The sequence below is a fragment of the Camponotus floridanus genome, unplaced genomic scaffold (genome assembly GCF_003227725.1).
Source record: "Camponotus floridanus strain SB8 unplaced genomic scaffold, Cflo_v7.5 scaffold175, whole genome shotgun sequence".
NCBI lineage: Eukaryota > Metazoa > Arthropoda > Insecta > Hymenoptera > Formicidae > Camponotus > Camponotus floridanus.
Genome location: NW_020229298.1, coordinates 215,250 through 238,309, shown reverse-complemented (window position 1 = coordinate 238,309; position 23,060 = coordinate 215,250). Strand labels below are relative to the sequence as shown.

At 27.8% G+C, this 23,060-nt stretch overlaps 2 protein-coding genes and 1 long non-coding RNA gene across 6 annotated transcripts; 1 reads left to right on the top strand and 2 right to left on the bottom strand.

Annotated features, from left to right (window-relative positions):
* Positions 1-203: 203 nt before the first annotated feature.
* On the bottom strand, positions 204-4,167 carry LOC105250029 (IQ and ubiquitin-like domain-containing protein). The gene is made up of 6 exons (XM_025407425.1): positions 3,926-4,167; positions 3,505-3,726; positions 1,892-2,433; positions 1,368-1,550; positions 597-975; positions 204-455 (listed from the first exon to the last, which is right to left on the bottom strand). Exons 1-6 carry the CDS (start codon positions 4,147-4,149, stop codon positions 329-331), a joined length of 1,677 nt encoding a protein of 558 aa, XP_025263210.1. The 5' UTR covers positions 4,150-4,167; the 3' UTR covers positions 204-328.
* Positions 4,168-5,909: 1,742 nt separating this feature from the next.
* On the bottom strand, positions 5,910-11,278 carry LOC105249827 (N-alpha-acetyltransferase 35, NatC auxiliary subunit). Of its 2 annotated transcripts, none has more exons than XM_011255612.3 (10): positions 11,099-11,278; positions 10,843-10,904; positions 9,494-10,029; positions 9,142-9,334; positions 8,777-8,958; positions 8,364-8,696; positions 6,788-7,180; positions 6,520-6,693; positions 6,289-6,405; positions 5,910-6,208 (listed from the first exon to the last, which is right to left on the bottom strand). In XM_011255612.3, the coding sequence occupies exons 1-10, from the start codon at positions 11,155-11,157 to the stop codon at positions 6,068-6,070; spliced, it is 2,190 nt and encodes a 729-aa protein (XP_011253914.1). In that variant the 5' UTR covers positions 11,158-11,278; the 3' UTR covers positions 5,910-6,067. The 2 variants fall into 2 exon arrangements, with proteins under 2 accessions (XP_011253914.1, XP_011253984.1); XM_011255682.3 differs by having other exon boundaries at positions 10,990-11,123.
* Positions 11,279-16,889: 5,611 nt separating this feature from the next.
* LOC112637521 lies at positions 16,890-20,827 on the top strand. Of its 3 annotated transcripts, XR_003122592.1 has the most exons (6): positions 16,890-17,136; positions 17,363-17,373; positions 17,515-17,706; positions 17,819-17,911; positions 18,212-18,511; positions 20,709-20,827. It is a non-coding gene; the product is annotated as an uncharacterized LOC112637521 (long non-coding RNA). The 3 variants fall into 3 exon arrangements; XR_003122591.1 differs by lacking the exon at positions 17,363-17,373; XR_003122593.1 differs by lacking the exons at positions 16,890-17,136; positions 17,363-17,373 and adding an exon at positions 17,391-17,428.
* Positions 20,828-23,060: the final 2,233 nt, after the last annotated feature.

The following is a 23,060-nucleotide window of genomic DNA, read 5'->3' as shown; positions in this document are numbered from 1 at the left end:
AATATACTTACCAAAATGCACAGATTTTTATTCTATTTATTTTACTCATCTTCTTTTTACAAATATATATGTAGATAAAACGCACATATTATTCGAATAATATTTGCGTGAACAAAATACGATAAAATCTGATTTCAATGCGAAAGAATGAAACGCACATACATGTTGTTAAGTAATAAATATTAAACTAATGGCCACATCGATATACAATAATAATTATTCGATGCATCAAAGCTAAAATAATCAAGAAATTCATTATACAGCGATTTAATTTTTAATTTTTTAATTGGTGATTGTTCTTACAAACATCATATCACGCAATCTTTTATCATTGTATGTATTTTTTAGATGGATCATAGTTCTCTACAGTTAACGGTGGTTTATATTGTATTTCATTTTGTATCTTAGAGATGCGGCAAGATTTTCGGAAATCTTTTTCAAAAAACATCAATTGTCTGAAAATATCAAAAAATGAGATTAAAATGAAAATAAAATTATTCTTCAAATATCATTTAAACATCATTTAAATATTCCAAAAATTTTTATATCATTCATATAAATGTAGAAATGGATAAAAGTGTTGTATTCTCACATACTTAAAATAATTCTTTGCAATCTGATGTTTCCAATTGATCTGGCTTATCAAGTGCTTCGAATATATTGTAGCGAGATCGTGAATGTGATAATGTACGTCGGCTTCATCCTCCGTAAGAAGAATGCAATTCCAAGGCGCCCACTCGACATCCTTTTGATATCTGACCAATCTCAGAACAAAAAGATCGTTTATCTTACTGACCGCTGATCGACCATGCCAAATATGATTAACCAGATGGTAAATATCGTGTTCCTGCATCATAAATGCTAAAACAGAAGTGGAGTTCCGACGCTTTTCTTCAGCTCGTACGCAATTTAATATAAACATATAAGAATCGTAATCAATATGCGCAATATTACGCCGAGCTAGAGAACTGCAACCTTAAAGAAATATTTAATTAATTAATTTCAAAATGTATGTTTATAAATAAGAAAGATTTGAAATTAAAAGGAATTAAAAAGAAAAATTTGACTATTTTTGAGTGGAAAATTTAACTTTTTTGAAAAGATACCCAATTTTCTTATTTTTTCCTCTTAAAATGTGACAGAGTAAGATAAATAATATAAATAAAAAAAAACTAAAATACACACGCGCAATATAAGGACTCTCTCTACGCAAGAACATTAAAAAAATTTTCATAGAGAAATGTTTTATTCGATTAAAAAAGATATAAATTATAGATGATCAATAGATCAATAAATTATTATATTAAAGATCACACAAATATGGATAAAATTTTATAAAATACGATACTCATATTGTCATCACTCACCAATACAAACTGATAGCTTTTTCATTCTGGTATGTGGTAAAAATCTATGACAAGGAAGTAATTTTAAGCAGTTCCGACAAAATTTCATTCTTGTTTCTAATGGTTCTCGTAATTCATTGTCTTTAGATTTTGCATCGACACATCCGCATATGCTATACATACTTATAAAATTTAAGTAAGTGTCTGTAAGATATAATAACATATTATAAATAAAGTTATATACAATAATATATGCAATTTTATAGTGATAAATACAACTTAAAAAAAAGAAATATATATGTATAAGTGTTTTAATTTATTATGTGTAATTATACCTTATATAAAATTTAATTATTTGCTTATTATTTTATACATATTTCTTTCATGTTGTATTTATCGCCGGTAATATTTAGAGATATATGACATATTATTAATAACTAATAAATATTAATAATACAAAAAATCAATTTCTTCATTTTTATTGTATCATTATTAGTTGTTAATAGCAACATTATTTCAGGATATTAATGAATTTCATATTTTACGTTTTATTCTCTCATTTAAATAATCGAGTGATAGATCTTCGATCCTTCGATTCAGCAATGCGATCTCTTGATCTAATAAAGAAATCAAATCAAAAGCTTCGATACAATTGTGTGATTCGAGCAACTTTTTTAACATTATTAATAACTTGATCCGTTCCTCTGAACTGACATTGCGGTTATTCAATGCGTTATAGAATCCTTTGAACTCCCGAGCCTTTTGAATTTTCATAGTAATCATCTCCACTTTACCCTTGTAACCGGTCCATTGTATCGGCTTGCAATTCAGCGTTAAAAATTTCAGAGCTCGCTGTTTTCTATACGAGCTTTTGATAGCTTGTTTATGTTTATCGATATGATTGAACATTTCCACTGTCTTTTCGAGAATTCTGTAATTCTCGGCACGCTGCCCGCTTTTGAACAATTGCGATTTTATGTTTTTCAGACAATCAGATCTCCATTTTTGGATTAGGCTATAGAGCATGTCAAAATCAGCTCTAGATCGTGGATAAATTTGGCGAAGAATGTTCTGTTTATGTCGCATTCTGTAAAAAGAAATACATGATTTTATGACGGCGTATGTACAAAATGTGAGGTAAAATTGCTCGAACATCTTCAAAAGTGTTGTGAACAAAGTATATTATGCGTGAAAAGATCTATATCGAGAAAAAGTTATGTACTTTAATATCCACGAAATCACAAAATTTTTCTCATATAACTTAATACTTTAATAACATACTTTTCTTACATTAATATTTTTTAAAATATATAAATAAAAAAAATTTTTTTATAAGTGATGGAACAGCTAAAGCAAATATTTTCTTAACAAAAATATTAATTTTTTTTATAATTTTATAAATAAATAAATAGTTATTAATAAATAATAAATAGTTACTAATTTTATAAATAAATAAATAAATACATGATTTTATGACGGCGTATGTACAAAATGTGAGATAAAATTGCTCTTCAAAAGTATTGTGAACAAAGTATATTATGGGTGAAAAGATCTATATCGAGAAAAAATTATGTACTTTAATTATATCCACGAAATCATAAAATTTTTCTCATATAATTTAATACTTTAATAACATACTTTTTTCACTTTAATATTTTTCAAAATATATAAATAAATAAAAATATATAAATAAAAAAAATTCTTTTATAAGTGACGGAACAGCTAAAGCAAATATTTTCTTAGCAAAAATATTTATTTTTTTTTCTAATTTTATAAATAAATAAATAGTTACATTAGCAAAATTTTAATTTATTAAAGCTGAACTACAAGTATTTAAAAAATCAGAATCATCTTTTAAAAAAATCGAATCTAAATGATCAAAAACGAGAAATGAAAAATAATGAAGAGAAACGAAAAACCTAAGATATTCTACACATGAGCTTACGGGACTACATCTGAAATCTGAAATATGAATATTCAATATTCTAATTATTAATTATTTCTCAGAATTATTTGTAATTTATATAATATAAAAACAATTGAGAACGATTATCATGTATGTGTTTAAGCTTCAAAAAATTTATCTCTTTTAAAATAAAATATTATTTTGAATTATATATATATATATATATATATATATATATATATATATACATACTTGTATGCGATAACTTTCTCTTCTTCGTATTTATTACATTTTTCGAGTATGTTACGATAAGCTTGCGCGCATTCCTTGATGTATTTCATTAACCTGTATGCTCGATAATTTTTCTGAATCACACATGCATATCTATCTAAATAGGACTGTATTTCGACATAACGTTTATAAGGCTTTACAATCATATACGTATCCTCTTCGTTACGTATGTAGCAGTTGTGTCTAAATTAATGTTGTAAAATTTTCAGTTTACATAATTTATTTGTATATAAGCTGATTTATATATACCTATTTATATATTTTATTTCTTTGATAAAATAAGTCTTTTCAAATATATACACCTTTTGATTTTAGATTATATTTGCACAATTATGTAAATGCAATATTTTATATGATACATATAAATTTAAGTATTTAATACCGCCACATTTGCGTTGCACAATGATGCAAAGATTGTGTTGCTTCGTCTTTGGTTTGCACACATTGCACCGCTCTGCTGTATGTATTCTCCCATGATATCTGTTTCGATAGAGGTCCAGTTTGAGAAGCTGCGTTTATGTATTCTATTCCGGTAATTTTATGTCGCCATCCACCCAGATAAGGTTTGAGAATCCTTTGTTTTTCTATTTCAACCGGTAAGGCCATCTTAAATGATGATTTTAAATCTCTCCATTTTTTTTATTGAAATTGATATAAACATCTATTTTAGATAACACACTTATAGATGAATTATTATTATTTATCGAAGACTTGAGATACAATATTTTATACTTCATTGACATATGTCATTATATTAGTATGATAGAAAATATATTTAGGAAAATAAATTATCCGGTTTATTTTTTGTTTTGTTAAAAAAAGCACTTAAGACTATTTTTTATTATTGAATTATACAGAGTGGTCCATTTTAACATTGCCATCGAAATATCTCGTAAAGTATAAAAGATACGAAAAAATGTTTCAAACAAAAGTTGTAGGATTTTGAGGGGGACATTTAATGGTGACTTTGATTTTGACCTAGAGGTCGAATTTAGTGGCCATTTGAAGGTCAACTTAATTTTTTTAAAAGGAATCCCCTATTTTTTATTACATATTCTTGTAGCTCATCTCGAGAGCTTTCCAAAACACTATAATTAAGTTAGTTTCCACTAAGTACTTTTCGAGTTATGAGGCTTGAAATCATTTCTTAATTTGACATAAACCGTAAAATATTCATTTTTCGATTATCTTACTTTAATACTTTTATGTACAAAATAATGAGAGGAATCAATTGGTGTAAAGAAAACACATAGTTGTTTCGAAGAAAAAATATGTAATTTGCAATTAACAATTACATATTTTTTCTTTAAAACAATTATGTGTTTTCTTTACACCAATTGATTCCTCTAGTTATTTTGTACATAAAAGTATTAAGGTAAAATAATTGAAAAATATTTACAAGATATTTTACAAGAATATTTTACAAGATATTTTACGATTCATTATTTGTCAAATTAAGAAATGATTTCAAGCCTCATAACTCCGAAAGTACTTAATGAAAACTAACTTAATTATAGTTTTGAAAAGCTCTCGAGATAAGCTACAAGAATATGTAATAAAAAATATGGAGTTTTCCATTTAAAAAAATTAAGTCAACCTTCAAATGACTAAATTCGAAGTCAAAGTCAATATCAGATATTCCTGAAAATTCTACAACTTTTGTTTGAAACATTTTTTCGTATCTTTTAGACTTTACTAGATATTTCGATGACAAAGTTAAAATGGAACACTCTGTATATTAGAAAAAATAAATGTAAATTTTTTTTGTATTATACAGGGTGTTATACATTTTCTATTTACTTTACTTATAGACTTTAACATTTGAATGTCCGACGTAATACGTACAATGTAAATAGAAAATATTTATAACTTTGAAAAGAAGTTTCTGAACATGTTTATGACTTTTTTCATCCTTACAATGTATGAAATATGCTCTTAAAGTTTGGCCAACTATTTCTAAAACACCCTGTATATTAAAATAATTTTTCTACAACTACGTCACCAAAATGGTGAAAAAAATGTGAGAAAAATGTCTATGTTTGAGATTGTATAATTTTCTATATTGCATAATATATTTACAGCTCACATCAACTATTTGCAATTTAGTAATAGCAATTTTTAAAACTAACACAATTAAACAATTGCGCGCATATCTATGTGTATGTGCGCGCGCGTATGAATATTTAAACATAAATCATCTCTTAGAATTCTATTTTTAAAATAAACACAATTTATACAGAAAAGAAATAAAAAGAAAATTTTTATCTACAAATATCATTTCCTTCTAATGAGATCATATGTAAATCAGCATGAAATGTATTTTTTAATTTTAGATTTATAATTATGTTCAAACAATGAAAAGAAATGTATGAAATAGAGAGAGATCATTTAAAAATCCAGGATCATTTAAACATCGAGGAGTAAAATATCAAATCAAAGAGAGATATTGTTTTCCACAAAGGAACTTGAAATAAATAGCACGTTCTTTTATATTGTAGAAAAATAATCGATACAGATATGTAATTTAGGTTATTTTAATCAGAGGAAAATGTCTATGACAAGAGAAATCGAACATCGGTGGCTCTTTCGAATCTTTTTTATGTCCATCAGCCAGTAGCTTTAGCACCACAAAATTAGTCTTTGCTACTTTTAATAAGTTGTTAATCTGCAAAACAATTGCATAGTAAAGATAATGTTATAATATAGTTTTTACAATTGCAAACTTATGTATTTTTATAATCTTACTTCATTTTCCATTAAGCTATTTGATGGGTAAAGTAATAACGCACGTTCCAACATATTTCTAGCTTGATGAAAATGTCGGCAACCGGCGATATACTGCATTTCACTAGTAACCTTTTCCTTAGAATAAAAAAATTAAGAACAAAAAATGTAATATTTTTATGTGCAATTTTTGTGAGTTATTGATCATTATAATGTATATTTTTTAAAGTTCTAATTAAAAATTAAACTTACATTCCTTTTATGCATTTGAGCATTTGTCATATCTAAGAATTCTTGATAATGAACAGGTGGTGGTGTTAACAAAGACGAAAATGGTAATAATCTGTGTTCATATCTCACTCGTTCCGAGTCGAACTCCTTTTCTGGAAGTGGTATTTTTCCATCCATGCGAAAACCGACTAAAGCCTAAAGAAAATTTCACAAAATTGCATATTACATACTGAATTGTACATACTTGATTAATATGATTAGTATATTCTATTAAAGACATGTAATTTACTTTATAATATCCGCCACATATATTTTGCAATGCCTGATACATTAATATTTCCAAATTGTACGGTCTCGGAGTTGACTTTTTTTTTTTATTTTTAGAACTCTTCTTGCTGCCTCTACCTTTATGTGTATCATTGTGTACATCCTGCTCCATTAAAAACGTATCGGCTCGTGTAATCGCAGATACAAGCCAGCCATACAAAAATTCATATAGATACCAAAAGATATAGTGATATTCGTGCACTGAATATAACTCGAGCTCGAAGCCACTTAGCAGATACATAACCATTACACGTAGTGTGTGGTACAAAATCCAAGTACCGAAGCAGGCCAAATGAGGTCTTGGTGTATCACTTTTTAAAGATAGAGTATGCAGATATCCATCAACTCTCTCTGCCTAAAATGTATGTTGTAATTGTTAATTATTGTAACTATTATCATTAGTTTATTGTATGTAACTTTTATTATTAGATATGTGTTATTATTCGATGTGTTGTGTAAATTAGTTTATTTAAAATAACATTATTAGAATGCTTTTGTTAAAAATGCCAATTTTTAAAAATTAAACATAATAAAAAGGCAAATACATATATAAAATAAACACATATTGTAGAAAAAAAAATAAAATATAAAAAGCATATACAGGATGTCCATGACCATCCGTATCAGCCGAATATTTCGAAAACAAAGCGTGATAGACAAAAATGTTTCAGACAAAAGTAGGGTTTCGAGTAACGCATTACATAGCAATATCAGTATGACCTTGAAGAATTGTCAAGGTCATGAAATAACATTAAAAATAACATTAAAATTTTTTGATGGAAAGTACTACTTTTTGCATATTCTTGTAACTTATCTCGAGGGCTTTCCAAAACACTATAATAAAATATTTCTTCATTAAGTACTTTTCGAGTTATGAGACTTGAAATAATTTCTTAATTTCACATAAACCATAAAATATCTAGTAAAATATTCATTTTTCGATGATCTTGCCTTAATACTTTTATGTACAAAATAATGAGAGAAATCAATTGGTGTAAAAAAAGCACATAGTTGTTTCAAAGAAAAAATATGTAATTGTTAATTGCAAATTACATATTTTTTCTTAAATATAACCATGTTTTCTTTACATCAATTGATTCCTCTTATTATTTTGTACATAAAAATATTAAGGCAAGATAATCGAAAAATGAATATTTTACTAGATATATTACGGTTTATGTAAAATTAAGAAATGATTTCAAGCCTCATAACTCGAAAAGTACTAAATGAAAAAATGTTTATTTATAGTATTTTGGAAAGCTCTCGAGATAAGCTACAAGAATATGTAATAAAAAATAGTACTTTCCGTTTAAAAATTTTAATGTTATTTTTACATGACCTTGACAACACTCTTCAAAGTCATACTGATAAAAACATTTTTATCTATCGCGCTTTGTTTTCGAAATATTCAGCTGATACGGATGGTCATGGACACCCTGTATAGTAATTTTAGAAAACAATTAAAAGAAATTATTTAAAATAATACAAAAATAATTAAAAATTCTGATTAAAAATAATTAGAAAACGAGAAATCTTACTTCATCTTGCAGTGTCGCAAAATCCTCCAATAAATGCGCTAACTTATCTCTTTGTCTTGCCCTATTATGTCCACTAAGCTGCAATAGGCTTCCGAATAAGCTAACGCAATGCGATAGAAAGCTGTCGACATATTCCTTAGCTTGATGATTTTGAAGCAATGTGCTTTTTGGCATCAACACTGGTGGCGCGATAAAATTTCGCGCCGCATCTTTTAACACATCGGCGAAATTGTGTATGCCAAATACACGATTAGTAGTAGGTAAATAAACGATTTGCAACATAGACCTAGACAATATGCATGGACTCTGACGCGAAAATTCTAAGAAAAAATCCTAAAAGAAAATTCATTTATTTCGCATGTGAATTTCGCATCGATAAGATCGATAAAAAATGTTAATTTATCGTAAATTACCAGGGCGGCATGAAATCCGGTGTGATTTGTGATCTTTGTAACCATTTTGAACCTATTTATTAATTCCAATAAATATTCCAGAGCATCTATCCTCGGTTTAATTTTGGTATACCGAGGGAATGTTGGTGGCAATAATCTTTGATTCACCATAGGATCAAATCCCATAATATTTGGATGATTAGCTGTAATTAAAGAAAACATCAATCATATCTTTTCAAATAAATATTTTTTCATATAAAAAATTAATATGGTAATATCTATTTTTTTCCATAGAATTGGCCTTAATTGAAAAAAAAATGTGTAATGAAAAAACTTATAATAAAAAAGAAATATACAATAATATATTTTACATATTATATACTTACAAACTTCATCAGCTTTTTCACCACGACCTACTGTTAAAATTATAATATGAAGCATATCCGAACAATTGGATAATAATCTCTGACAATCACTTAAATTTTGTTGCAGCTGCTGTTTCCGACCCATCAATGTTAACACTTGATAGAACATTTTCGTGAATCGGATTCTTGCATAAAGTGCTATTCCATCATTATACTGCAAATAAGATATATGTAACAGATTATACATAACGAGAGATCTACATATGTAAAATTATTAATAAATTTAAGAAAGATATTTTTAAGAAAGACAAATTTAAGAAAGATAATTTGTAATCAAACAAATAAAAAAGTTACAAATTACAAAGAAATTTACCTCAGTTTCAGACTCAACATCAACAGGTTTTATTCTGCTTTTTCGATGCAATTCTTCTTCCACTTCTCGCAACATCGATATAGTTTTCTGTTCTGTAATGTCTTGCTGTAATCTGTAGCCATAAGTAACACTTTGAAAATCCTCCTCTTCAAATACCAAAGCTTTATTAATGCAATCCTTGATTATTTCTATTATTTTATATACTGCATAACAAAAGGTCTTTAGGGGCTTATCTAGTATTTGCGCAGGTTGATGCAAATATAAGTTTGTGAAAACAGTTTGCGCGAGACTATGACCTTCTAGCCAAGATACTATACATGCATATGTGGAATCTATTATTCCTATAATTTCAGCAGGTGTAAAATTCTCCAATTTGATTGAGCCTGAATCGACTGCCTGAGTAAAAGTGCAAGGTTTGTTGTTTCCTCGATTGCACAACATGCCAGCATCCATCTTTGGATCCATCATCTCAATGGCAGACATGGCTTCAAATAATCCAAACAAGTCATCGTGTAACAATTCTCCCAGTTCCAACTCTAGACAGAAAATATATATTTGTATATTTGAAAAAATTATTCAAGAAATTATATATTTGTATATTTCAGAAAATAATAAAATATTTCACTCTATATTAGTAATATCTAATCTTAAAAATATTATTTTTAAAAATTAGAAAAAATATTCACAATAACTTAAAATTTTCTTATAAAATAATATAATTCTATTCTAACATATATTATTATTATAACTTTATATAACAATATTTCTTTTATAATTTACTAATATACTTTTTTGTTTATATTAATATTATATTTATGTACCATAATTTTAATGAGAAATCAGGAGATAAACAGAAAAAAAATTAATATAAAGCAAGCATTGCAGCTCAGTAATATTTATTAAAACAATCTCTCTCAGACTTAAAACAGTTAGAATCTAAAAACAAAAAAATATAAAGTATATGCAAACATTACAATTAAAATAAAATAATTAATTATAATATTAAATATTATTCAATTTCATGGATCATTAAGTATAAGTCTGAAGTGACATTTTCTTTGCTAAATCATAGAAATGCATAAATGGTTCAGGAAAAGATCAGAATTGGATAATACAGCTCTTCGATTTATGTTTTTTTCCTCTAAAGAATAAGTATATTTGTCTTATTTTATACATAGAAAGTATAAAAATGTAAAAAATGTAATACTAAAGAAAGAAGCAGCTTCTCTCAGTACTCATAGCACTAAGTCGGAACAGAATTTACAAGAGAAAAGTGAGAGCGACGTAGATGAATGAAAAAAAGATTATCGGGACAAATACATAACATAATTAATCTGTCAATCAAATACCTGTGATTGCCTCGAAGAACTCTTGAGTGATGTCCACCCAATTATGCGTGACCTGGTCGAATCTAGAAAACAAAAACACGGTGCAGTTAAAAAAAAACCGCCCTAGGAAGGGCGAACGCGAACGATACAATCTAGGTTAAACTGCACCGAGTGTCGTAATATATCAGCATGACGGACACCGTCTCCGTCATTCGTAATTAATCGTATAATTCGCGAACGAAGCTCGCTACAGTGATTTATCCGCGTCGAAACTTACGACGAATCCTTATCCTCATTCATATCAATCGAATTCTGATCTTCCACCATAGTCGCCATTATTGCGGATTATTTTAACACTTCTTCGCAGGAAGGCCACATTTCCTCGCGACATGCCATAAAGTCCCTGTCACAGTAGATGCCCTCTATTCTGCATTTTCCTCTATCTTGAAACAGTTATTTACCAGAGACAGAGAGAAGACTGAGAACAGAGAGAAGCCTGAGGCCGGAATTCATAGTCCGATCTTATATTTAAGATTGTCTTATGGTGCGGTCCCATGATACGGAACGTATGCGCAATGCGGAATTGGCGGAACGAAGTTCGTCCAATCACAGACATTCCGTCAATTGTGTTCCGTTGAAATATATTTTCTTATGTCCCATGGAGCGGAAAACGCGGAAGCGCAATTGGTGTTGGCCAATCACAAGATTCTTTCCCATAGATTTTTTTGTTGTCTATATCGGAACAGCGTACATTATTGGCTCGCGCAAATTACGCTTCCGTATTTTCCGCTGCATGGGACATAGGAAATACAAATTTATGCGGATCGGATTCACACATATATGTCAAAAAATTCATGAATTTCATATATAACTTTCAAAACTGACAACAACTTAATATTGAATATGGATTCTGAAAAATTGTTTATTATTATTTGTGGATTGTTAAGTAAATTAAAACAAAGTTGGTGTATATTTAAAAAGAATGAATTACGCCATAAGATTATAAAATTATATTCATTGTATATAATTGTAAAAAGAAATGAAAATATTAAAAAACGACGAAAATATTGGATGCGACCTATATTCAGCTTAGAAAGAAGATTCCAACAAGGAGCAAGTGAGAATCTTGTAAAGGAAATGCTGATCGAAGACACAGAAAAATATATGGATTATTTTAGAATGGCACCTCAATTATTTGACGCATTATTAGCATTAGTTGGACCATTCCTTGTTACACTCTTATTTAAAATATTTTTTAATAATATTCTTACGGATATCTGCTGTTTCGACATTTTTCATCATACACACAATTTCGAAGTTCCGCACAAAATGTGTATAAAATAGAAACTTGCGGATAGAAATCGGCGGAACAGACGTAAAACAGGTTAAACCAATCACGAGCGTTCCGCCAATTCCGCATTGCGCATACGTTCCGTATCATGGGACCGCACCATTAAGCTCTCATTCCACCAATCAATGACTGCATTGTAGCTATTTGATTGGTTGAATGAGTTCTTAAGATGATCTTAAATGTAAGACCGGACTATGGCCGGTATTCATAGTCCGATCTTATATTTGAGATCGTCTTAAGTTCGAGCTTGAAATGCTACGGAGCTATTTGATTGGTTGAATGAGGTCTTAAGTCAACCTCCAAGCAGACTTAAGACGATCTTAAATATAAGATCGGACTATGAATACCGGCCTATGAATACCGGTCTGAGAGGGGTCATGCTGCCCTTTTTCAGGGAACACTTTTTCCCCGCCATAAAGTGGCGCTAACTGGATCCATTTTACGGCCGGCGGTATTACGTGGCCGGATCCACTTTTCGCTGCCACGGTAAAACGACCGATTGGTTCATGTCCGTGCTAGATCCATAATTGTGGATCTCAAAAGTACGAAACATATCATACATTTCTTAATTTTTATTACATATTATTAACAGCGCGTGAGCCTTTTTCACTTTAGCATATATTATAAAGTAATATACAGGGTGTCAATTAAGTCCCGGGACGGCTGAATATTTTCTCATGTAAGGTATTTTTGAAAAAGGTCAAGGTCATTTCTGAAGTAATTTTCAACGAGGAATTCAACGGTGACCTTCAATTTGACCTTGAGCTTGACCTTCAAGGTCATTTGAAGGTCAAAGTGTTTTTTTTAAATAGGAACCCCTATTTTTGATTGTATATTCTTATAGCTGACCTCGAGAGCTTTCCAAAACACTATAATAAAATATTTTTCCCTCAAGCATTTATCGAGTTATGATGCTTCAAATCATTTCTTAATTTTACATAAACCGTAAAATATCTTGTAAAATATTCACTTTTCGATTATTTTACCTTAATACTTTTATGTACAAAATAATGAGAGGAATCAATTGGCGTAAAGAAAACATATAGTTGTTTTTAAGAAAAAATATGTAATTTGCAATTAACAATTCCATATTTTTTCTTAAAAACAACTATATGTTTTCTTTACGCCAATTGATTCCTCTCATTATTTTGTACATAAAAGTATTAAGGTAAAATAATCGAAAAGTGAATATTTTACAAGATATTTTACGGTTTATGTAAAATTAAGAAATGATTTGAAGCATCATAACTCGATAAATGCTTGAGGGAAAAATATTTTATTATAGTGTTTTGGAAAGCTCTCGAGGTCAGCTATAAGAATATACAATCAAAAATAGGGGTTCCTATTTAAAAAAAACACTTTGACCTTCAAATGACCTTGAAGGTCAAGCTCAAGGTCAAATTGAAGGTCACCGTTGAATTCCTCGTTGAAAATTACTTCAGAAATGACCTTGACCTTTTTCAAAAATACCTTACATGAGAAAATATTCAGCCGTCCCGGGACTTAATTGACACCCTGTATATGTATATGCGTGTATAATATATATAAAATTAAAATGCTTATTTCACATAAAATTTAATGTTTTAATAATTTCAATAAAAGTATTTTAATAAAATATATATGTGTATGTTACTCCAATAATAAATATTACCAAAATGAAAAAAAAATCATACGCAATAATGTTTCGTACTTATTTTGAGATTCACAATAATTAATGAATCTAGCACGAACATACGGACGTTTTATACACTTATATATATATGTAGTACTTTTTTGTAATACTTTTATGTACAAAATAATGAGAGGAATCAATTGCTGTAAAGAAAACATACAGTTGTTTTTAAGAAAAAATATGTAATTGTTAATTGCAAATTACATATTTTTTCTTAGAAACAATTATGTGTTTTCTTTACACCAATTGATTCCTCTCATTATTTTGTACATAAAAGTAGTAATATAAGATAATCGAAAAATGAATATTTTACAAGATATTTTATGATTTATGTAAAATTAAGAAATGATTTCAAGCCTTATAACTCAAAAAGTACTTAACGAAAAGGTACTTAATTATAGTGTTTTGGAAAGCTCTCGAGATAAGCTACAAGAATATGTAAAAAGAAAATGTAGGTTCCATTTAAGAAATTGAAGATGACCTTCAAATAACTCTTTAAGGTCAAACCAATGGTACCATCTTATGTCCCCCTTGAAACCATACAACTTTTGTCTGAAACTTTTTTCAAAATAATTGACTCCAATCGAGATATTATCTTGTCTCAAGATAAATGCCCCACCCTGTATATATATTATTATATATTATATATATATATATAATTAATATATTATATTTATATTTAGCTTGTAAAATAGATATATATATTTATTTACCTTGCTCCAATTATCATACCGTACTGGCTCTTACCAATTTTTAATTAATAATTTAATTATTTATTATTTATAACTTGCACTTTATCACTTCTCAAAATGCGGTTAATGATACATGTCATTAATGACACATATGAAACATGTCATTAATATCGAAAAGCGTCGCTAGCGCAATCTTCTGTCGAGAGTAGGAAAAGGACGTTTTCTCTTTCTATGTGTTGTGTACATGTGTCGATGACGACCATGATGATGATGATAAAGACGTTTCTTAATTGAAAATTTTCATATTTCGACTTTGCATTATGATATCTCCGTTAATAGATCACACAGCGCAAAAATAAAGATACTTTCTTTATACAATTCAAACTCGCTCTATCGATTAAGGCTAGTAAGAATTCAATCCGTTAAGCCGTTATTGAAATCCGATAATCTAAGTTACTCTCAACTGTCCGACTCGCGTATAGATACACCGAGTGCTTCGCATGAACTTGGCGCGAGACACTACCGTGTCTCTTGATAGATCCTTTCCGTTATGATTACATGTGACCTTCGCGTCATCCGTTATAAGTTTTAATTCCTTTGTCTTTCTCGTATTATCAGTTGTTTATATTCCTTATCTTTTCTTCCTTTGTTTTTTTTACTATTATTGAACTCGTCTATCATCTTATTATTATCTTTGTTGCATCATTTATTCTGTATTATAATTGTTCAATATATTTTAAGTAATTGTAAGTAAGATAAATTGAGTGTCGATTATTTCTCTCTCCTGAAAATCATCTAGCGTTCTCTCTATATATAATTCACAAAGAATCCTGCTCCTCTGGCACAAACTGAGCTCTGGATTACCGGACCTTATCGATACCGTACCGTTATCGTGGCGCGGAAATACCGCGTCTGGCGCCCAATTTCGCTCTCCTTTCAGGAAATTTATAAGATACCGTACGATACGTATTTTTGAAGATACCGCCTTCATAACTTTTAATCTAATTATCGTATCGGCCAAAGCTTGCACGCTACCTCCGCGGGACCGGCGTTCTCGAGGTGGGCAACGGGCGTCGCAGATTATAGAATCATTACATATGCATAACTTCCCTTATATTTTAGAAAAGATTTAGAAATATAGCTCAATTTATGTAGAATAATCGAATTTAAATTACAGCATATACAGGAAGTTATTTACACTGGTCGTGAATTCATAATAAATTTTAAATAAAGCATTTCAAAGAGTTGAAATAATTTGGTAGTTATTCATTTAAAATTAATCCAATAGTTCCCTTGAAATACCTTATTTATTTAAATTATTTATTTCGGTCGCATTTATTTAAAATCTAAATTTTAAATTTAACATATATAAAAAGTCCTTATTATATATCGATTAAGGAGAACATAGTTAATTAGCAGGTTAAATAACCGTGTAGAATAGGAACGGTAAGCAAGTGTTATAATCAATATTTCAAGTGTTAGAATTCATATATGTGTATATTAAAGTTAAAATTAATGATAATAGTGAATAGAATTGGATTATAGGTAATAAAATCGAATATTCGTTTTTACCCCATGGTTATATTAAAGAAACAAGATGGGTAAGCGAATAATAACTAAATTTAGTAATTTTTAAGATGGCGGGACGTCACACCGGATCCTTTTCGCTGCTACGGTAAAACGACTGATTGGTTCATGTCAGTGCTAGATCCATAATTGTGGATCTCAAAAGTACGAAACATATTATACATTTATTAATTTTTATTACATATTATTTACTGCGCGTGAGATTTTTTCACTTTAGCATATATTATGAAGTAATATATATGTATATGCGTGTATAATATATATAATATTAAAATGCTTATTTTATTTCACATAAAATTTAATGTTTTGATAATTTCAATAAAAGTATTTTAATAAAATATATACAATATATTTTATTAAAATACTTTTATTGAAATTATCAAAACATTAAATTTTATGTGAAATAAAATAAGCATTTTAATATTATATATATTATACACGCATATACATATATATTACTTTATAATATATGCTAAAGTGAAAAAATCTCACGCGCAGTAAATAATATGTAATAAAAATTAATAAATGTATAATATGTTTCGTACTTTTGAGATCCACAATTATGGATCTAGTACGGACATGAACCAATCGGTTGTTTTATCGTAGCAGCGAAAAGTGGATTCGACCACGTAATACCGCCGGTCGTAAAATGGATCCAGTTAGCGCCACTTTACGGCGGAGAAAAAGCATTCCCTGAAAAACGGTAGCGTGACCCCTCTCTTCTTTCTGCCAGAGAGAAACCTGAGAGGGGCCACCATTGAATAAAGAATACCAGGAAGGAGCATATGACCGAAAATCCTTTGTTTGCCGTGCGGAGGATATGACGTAATGAAAGTGAACCAAATATCGATAGAATCGAATTTATGACGTCATTGTAGTTGAATTCAATAGGCGTCACATGTGTAACTATGAAACTTGAATAGATTGAGAATTAAAGAAAAAAAATAAAAAATGGTCAGTTGTTGCCTTTGTGGATATTCTAAAACAAAAGGACGCATAGAAACATTTCATACGTAAGTGGTATAATGTATTCTATTTAAAATAATAGAGTCAAAATAAAAGTATTACAACTTGTAGGTTAATTTTATTGTATTTTATATCTAACAATAGTCATATTTAGTAAAGTATTTATTTTGCAACTAGTGGAAGTTTTTGAAATTGAAGCTGGATTATTCTTTTAGATTTAGAGCAATAATCTAATTTTACACAGATAATTTTGAACAGTAAACATTCTTGCAGATGTGGGCAATGTAATACATTATATTATTGTGATGTAATGTCATATTGCATGCAAAATATATATAGGTATATATATATATATATATATATATATATATATATAATTTTATGTAAATTATTAACGATTTAATCATAATTATTTTTTAATATAGTTTTCCACAACATCCATTACAAAGACAAAAATGGATTAATTTTATAAGTAGGTCAAACTGGCAGCCATTAAAAAACAGCAGATTATGTTATATTCTAAGCATTTTACATCTGACTGTTTTGATAGAACAGGAAAAATTACTCGATTAAAGAGTATGACTGTTCCTACCATTAAATCCGCAAATACACAACATGTATGTATAACCATATATATATTATATTTTAATCCTAATTAGTAGTAAAATAAATAATATTCGTTGTTATTATATAATAATAATTCATTAATGGATATGGGTTATTTTTTAGGTACTATTAGAGCAAATGTCATCAAATCACAATAACCAAAAAGTAACACAAGAAGCACATTCAGAGCTTTTTATTAAAACTTTTACACCACAAGTAAGTTGATATGTCTAATAATATTCAATTTTAATGCTATTTATTTTTAATTTAAATTTATTTTAAATTAAGAATTGCATTTAGAAGTAAATAATAATTTTTAATGGCTTTAATTAATGATACTTAATTTGTTAAGAAATTAGTAAGCATATCGAATTGTTAAATTAATACTTTTCTGTATAATATTGGAGTAAATTATTGTTACATTTATATTGTTATATTAACTATATATAAAATTATATATAAAATAATACATAAATTACTAAAAATAACTAACAAATATTAATATTATTTGGGAAGTGAGCACTATTAATGTGGACGATAACGAAAGGTCATCAACTTCTACTCAAATGTTACCTGCACTGCAAGAAGATAACTTAATAAGTACACCTTTACAAGTGAAAGAAAGGAATGAATTTTCTTATTATTCAGCACAAGATGATACTCCAAGAAAAAGTTATCTTAAAAGGAAAATTATGGAAATGGTTACAAAAGAAAAATTATACATGAAACGTATAATACAATTACAAAAAGTGACATATCGACAGAAACATCGAATTAAAAATTTGACATCGGTTTTAGAAAAATTACAGAATAACGGTATGATTTCTCATAATGCTAAAGAAGTATTGCAAAATTATTTTGGTAGTAATAGTAATTTATTTCTTAGTTTATTTAAAAAAGCTTATTACAAGAAAAAAAATGCAAAGCAAAATATGAAGAGGATATTCGAAAATTTGCTATATCTCTTCATTATTTTTCACCAAGGGCGTACAAATATGTTAGAAATATTTTAAATGGTGCATTACCTCATCATAAAACTTTGTCTAAATGATATAAAACTATTAATGGTGAACCAGGATTTACATCTGAATCTTTTGAAATATTAAAAAAAAGAAATGAATATATTGAAAAGAATATTTATTGTTCTCTTGTATTTGACGAAATGAGTTTACGGCAATACGTAGAATGGATTAATGATAAATTGTATGGTCTAGTTACTATTGGAAATAATGTTTGTGACGAAAATATTGCCAAACAAGCTCTTGTTTTCATGCTCGTGACTATTAATGAATCATGGAAACTTCCATTAGGGTACTTTTTTATTGAAAGCTTAAATAGCAATAAAAAAGCTAATTTAATCAATCATTGTTTACAATTACTGGAGGATTGCAAAGTTACTGACATAAATATCACTTTTGACTGTTGCCCGACAAATTTAACCATATCAAAAGTTCTTGGCTGTAAATTTGAATTTGAAAAAAAGTTAAATCAAAGTGCAAAAGAACCAGTGCTTGTTTTACAAACCAAAATAAGTTATGAGAATCCTGTCTTCATATTTCCTGACCCTTCACATATTATGAAATTGATTCGTAATGTTTTAGCAGAAAAAGGTATTTTGTATGATGATAACAATGAAGAAATTAATTTTAAATATCTCAAAAAATTAAATGAATTGCAAGACAATGAAGGGTTACATTTATGTAATAAAATTAATAAACGTCATATAGAGTTCTTTAAACAAAAAATGAAAGTCAAATTAGTTACACAATTATTAAGTAAGTCTGTAGCTGAAGCTTTAATGTTTTGTTCTGAACATTTAAAATTAGAGGATTTTAAAGATTGTGGTCCTACAGTCAAATTTATTCTTATGATGAATGATGCATTTGATGTATTAAATTCTAGAAAGATATCATATTTTGGTTTCAAACAAGCACTGTGTAAGAAAAATATTGAAAAAGTAGAACAGTTTTTCGAAAAGTTACTCGGTTATATAACAAAATTGAAAAATTATGATGGAAGTTTAATTTTAAATTCTAATCGAAAAACTGGATTTTTATGTTTGTTGATTTCTATGAAAAGTTTACTTAGTATTTATAAAGAATGTGTTGATAAAGATAATCTATCACTTATACCAGTATATAAAATGTCACAAGACCATCTGGAATTATTTTTTGGATCTATAAAATCTTGCGGAGGATACAACAATAACCCAACTTGTCGACAGTTTATATCAGCGTATAAAAAAATTTTAATTTACGCGGAAATTCGTGAACATGGCGCCAATTGCATACCTTTGCAAAACATAAATATTCTTAGATGTAGTTCTAATGTAAGCAAAAAAAAATGTACGGATAATAACAACAACGCGGATCTTGACAACAAAAGCGTTTTAAGTACAAATTCGCAAAATGTATGTTCAAATAATGTAATGTTTGATCATGATTACGTATTTAACTTTAATTTATCACAGTATTCTAAGGAAGTAGTCATTTATATCAATGGTTTTGTGGCAAAAAAAAATATTTTCTATAATTCTATGCAGATTCTATAATTCTATACAGATTGTTCATCAGCAGTTATTGAAAGTAGAGATAATTTAGAAAATACCTTTTCGGCATTTAAAGATGTAGAAGGTTTAATGTATCCCAGTAATGATCTCATTCAAATTTGTATGTAGTGTAAAATAATATTACGTAGTTTTTCATCTAATGAATTATTACAACATCGTTAAAAGAGAAATTAGAAGAACATATTATAAACAAATTTTTAAATAAGCAAATCTTTTTAGAGTTGTCGATAAATCATGATCAAATTACTTTAGAAGATCATATAATTTATCTAATTACAAACATTGTTACAGAATTTTATAAATTGAGGATGCATCATATTTGTAAAAGTGCAATACATACGAAAAACCAAAGTTACATTCGAACATTTTATAATAAACTCATTTTGTTTAAAGGACAATAAATAGTTATATACATAAGATTTGTAATTAATTCTTTTTTTTCAGATTCTTCCCAAATTAAACAATGTGCAACTTAATAGGACAAAATATTGATAGAAATATCAAGTATCAATTTTATCAAGGAAAAGGTGTTTCATAGTGGTTTCTTCTACTTCAATGTTTAACAAAAATATAAACAATTGTTTATTATTTAAAAAAGAATTTAGAATTTTTTTTATGTGTAACTATTATAAAGCTATTTATAAAGCAAATTATATTCACTCAAGTACATTTATATTCAATCATACATTTTTTATAATCTGTACAAATTATACTTTATATATAAATATATTTTACATATTAAATACTTTTACATACTTTCAATACTTTTTTAAATATGTATTATATGTATTATTTGTTTCTCTTTTAAAAAACATATATACAAAAAATTATTATTTGTGCTGCAAAATCTAGATTATATGTGTATTAAAATCTACATTATATCTACATTATATGTGTATATAAATATGTGTATATACATTTCATATTTTAATATTAATAATTCATACTAACAATTAATCTTAATATTAACAATTAAAAATTAAATAATATCAATACTATAAAAAATGAAATATATCTAGTAAATATTTACTTTCATTTTATTAACAATAATTATTTTTTATTAACAATAATTTATTTTATCAATAACAATTAACAATAATTTAACATTAATATTTTATAATTTTTTTACTTAATAATCTAATTATGTTATATAATATAATACATGCGTTACATTACTTTCATATTTTTTGTTTGATGCATTTTTACTGTGTTTGAAATATACCGCCAGATATGTGATGACGTCATTTATGATGTTGCATGACCACAGATTAATAGACAGATAGCCAATGACCTGGGTAAAAACTAGACCGCCATTTCTGTGCCACAGACTTTGCCCCTTACCGACACACTTTGCCCCTGGTTCGAGTCCGTGCTAAATTTCATTGACTTTACCAAAAGATTTTGCCCCTGGTGCGAGTCTAGGCTAAATTCCTTTGATTTTATCAACAGACTTTGTCCCTGGTGCGAATCCAGGCTAATCGATTATGAGATGAATGAGAGGTGAGAGATTTGGTTCCCGTTCGCACCCATTCACCAAAGATGGACAAAAAATTATTATGAAATTAATATTACTTGATTGCTCGAATAATTAGTAATCAATTTAAAAAATTATTTATACTTGGATAATCAGTAATCAAAGTAAATAATTATTTGATTATTTGGATAATCAGTAATTAAAGTGAAAATTTCAGTAATCAAACTTAACAATTTTTTAATTATTCAGTAATTATATAAGATGAGATTATATCGAAATTTAATTTTTCGATATAACTTTTAAATGTGCATGAGGCATAAAAAATTTGTTTGAACATTTCCAAGACTTTTAAAGTTGAAATTCTCAATTCTTTAATTAAATTTTGACATAACGCGCCTTATGTCCGTATGACTCACATAGCCCATTTATTTCTTAGTGCAATTTTTAGTTATTTAACTTCTTTATTTTTCATAAAGTTTACCTTTTCATTATCATCAAATATTTTTGGTACATATTTTCAAAAATTTTGTATTTTTATTTACCGCAGTTTCTTATACAAATGTCAAATCTTTTATCAATCTTCTGTGGAAAACGAAACAATTTACAATTTTATGATATGATATTATTACAATTTCTATATGCACATCTGTCGAATATTTTGTGATTTTCTTCACGCATTGTCATAATCTATTTTAATGCAAGAAAAACGCTTGCAACAATCAAAAACAAACTACCTATCACGAACGGAAAATATCGAGAAAATACGCAATTTCCGCGAATTTCGTGATTTTTTAAAATAATCTACAATTTCGTTTAAATTATAGATTATTCAGATCACTGCACAAGTATATAATTCCCAATAATAATTTTCAATAACTACGATAAAAAATTGTTTACTGAAAACTGTAAGCAAAAGTGCAATGGAATAAAGTCTGTGAGAAAATAAGCGAAAAAATAAACAAATAGGCAATAGAAAATTAATAATTTTTAAACAGAAAATTCTTGAAATTATCGAGGATTACAAATTATAAAGTATAAAAATAATTCATTTTCAAACTTTACTCCTGGAAAAGATTTTTGAAACGGGAAGAGATAAGATCTTTAAAGAAGCGAAAAGAATTAAAGCGTCGGAAGAATTAAAGCGCTGCGTTTCAATAGATTAACGCACAATGAAACTGACACGCAATTGTTTTGCCTCATCTCGACGAGTTCACAAACTTCTGGCGTTCTTAAGCCAGTAGAAATAGTAAAAAAAGTAACAATAATTTCAAATGACCATAAACCTTTTTATTGCTTAGTTTTGTTAGCAACATAATATATCT

Excerpts from the sequence above, each read along its gene's own strand:
- LOC105250029 (XM_025407425.1), bottom strand. The coding sequence starts at position 4,149 with ATGGCCTTACCGGTTGAAATAGAAAAACAAAGGATTCTCAAACCTTAT. Across the intron at positions 2,434-3,504 it reads GAGAAAGTTATCGCATACAA|AATGCGACATAAACAGAACA; the intron begins GTATGTATATAT and ends TTCTTTTTACAG. Across the intron at positions 976-1,367 it reads AAAGCTATCAGTTTGTATTG|GTTGCAGTTCTCTAGCTCGG; the intron begins GTGAGTGATGAC and ends TATTTCTTTAAG.
- LOC105249827 (XM_011255612.3), bottom strand. The coding sequence starts at position 11,157 with ATGGCGACTATGGTGGAAGATCAGAATTCGATTGATATGAATGAGGAT. Across the intron at positions 8,959-9,141 it reads TGAAAAAGCTGATGAAGTTT|CTAATCATCCAAATATTATG; the intron begins GTAAGTATATAA and ends CTTTAATTACAG. Across the intron at positions 6,406-6,519 it reads CTCAAATGCATAAAAGGAAT|GAAAAGGTTACTAGTGAAAT; the intron begins GTAAGTTTAATT and ends TTTTATTCTAAG.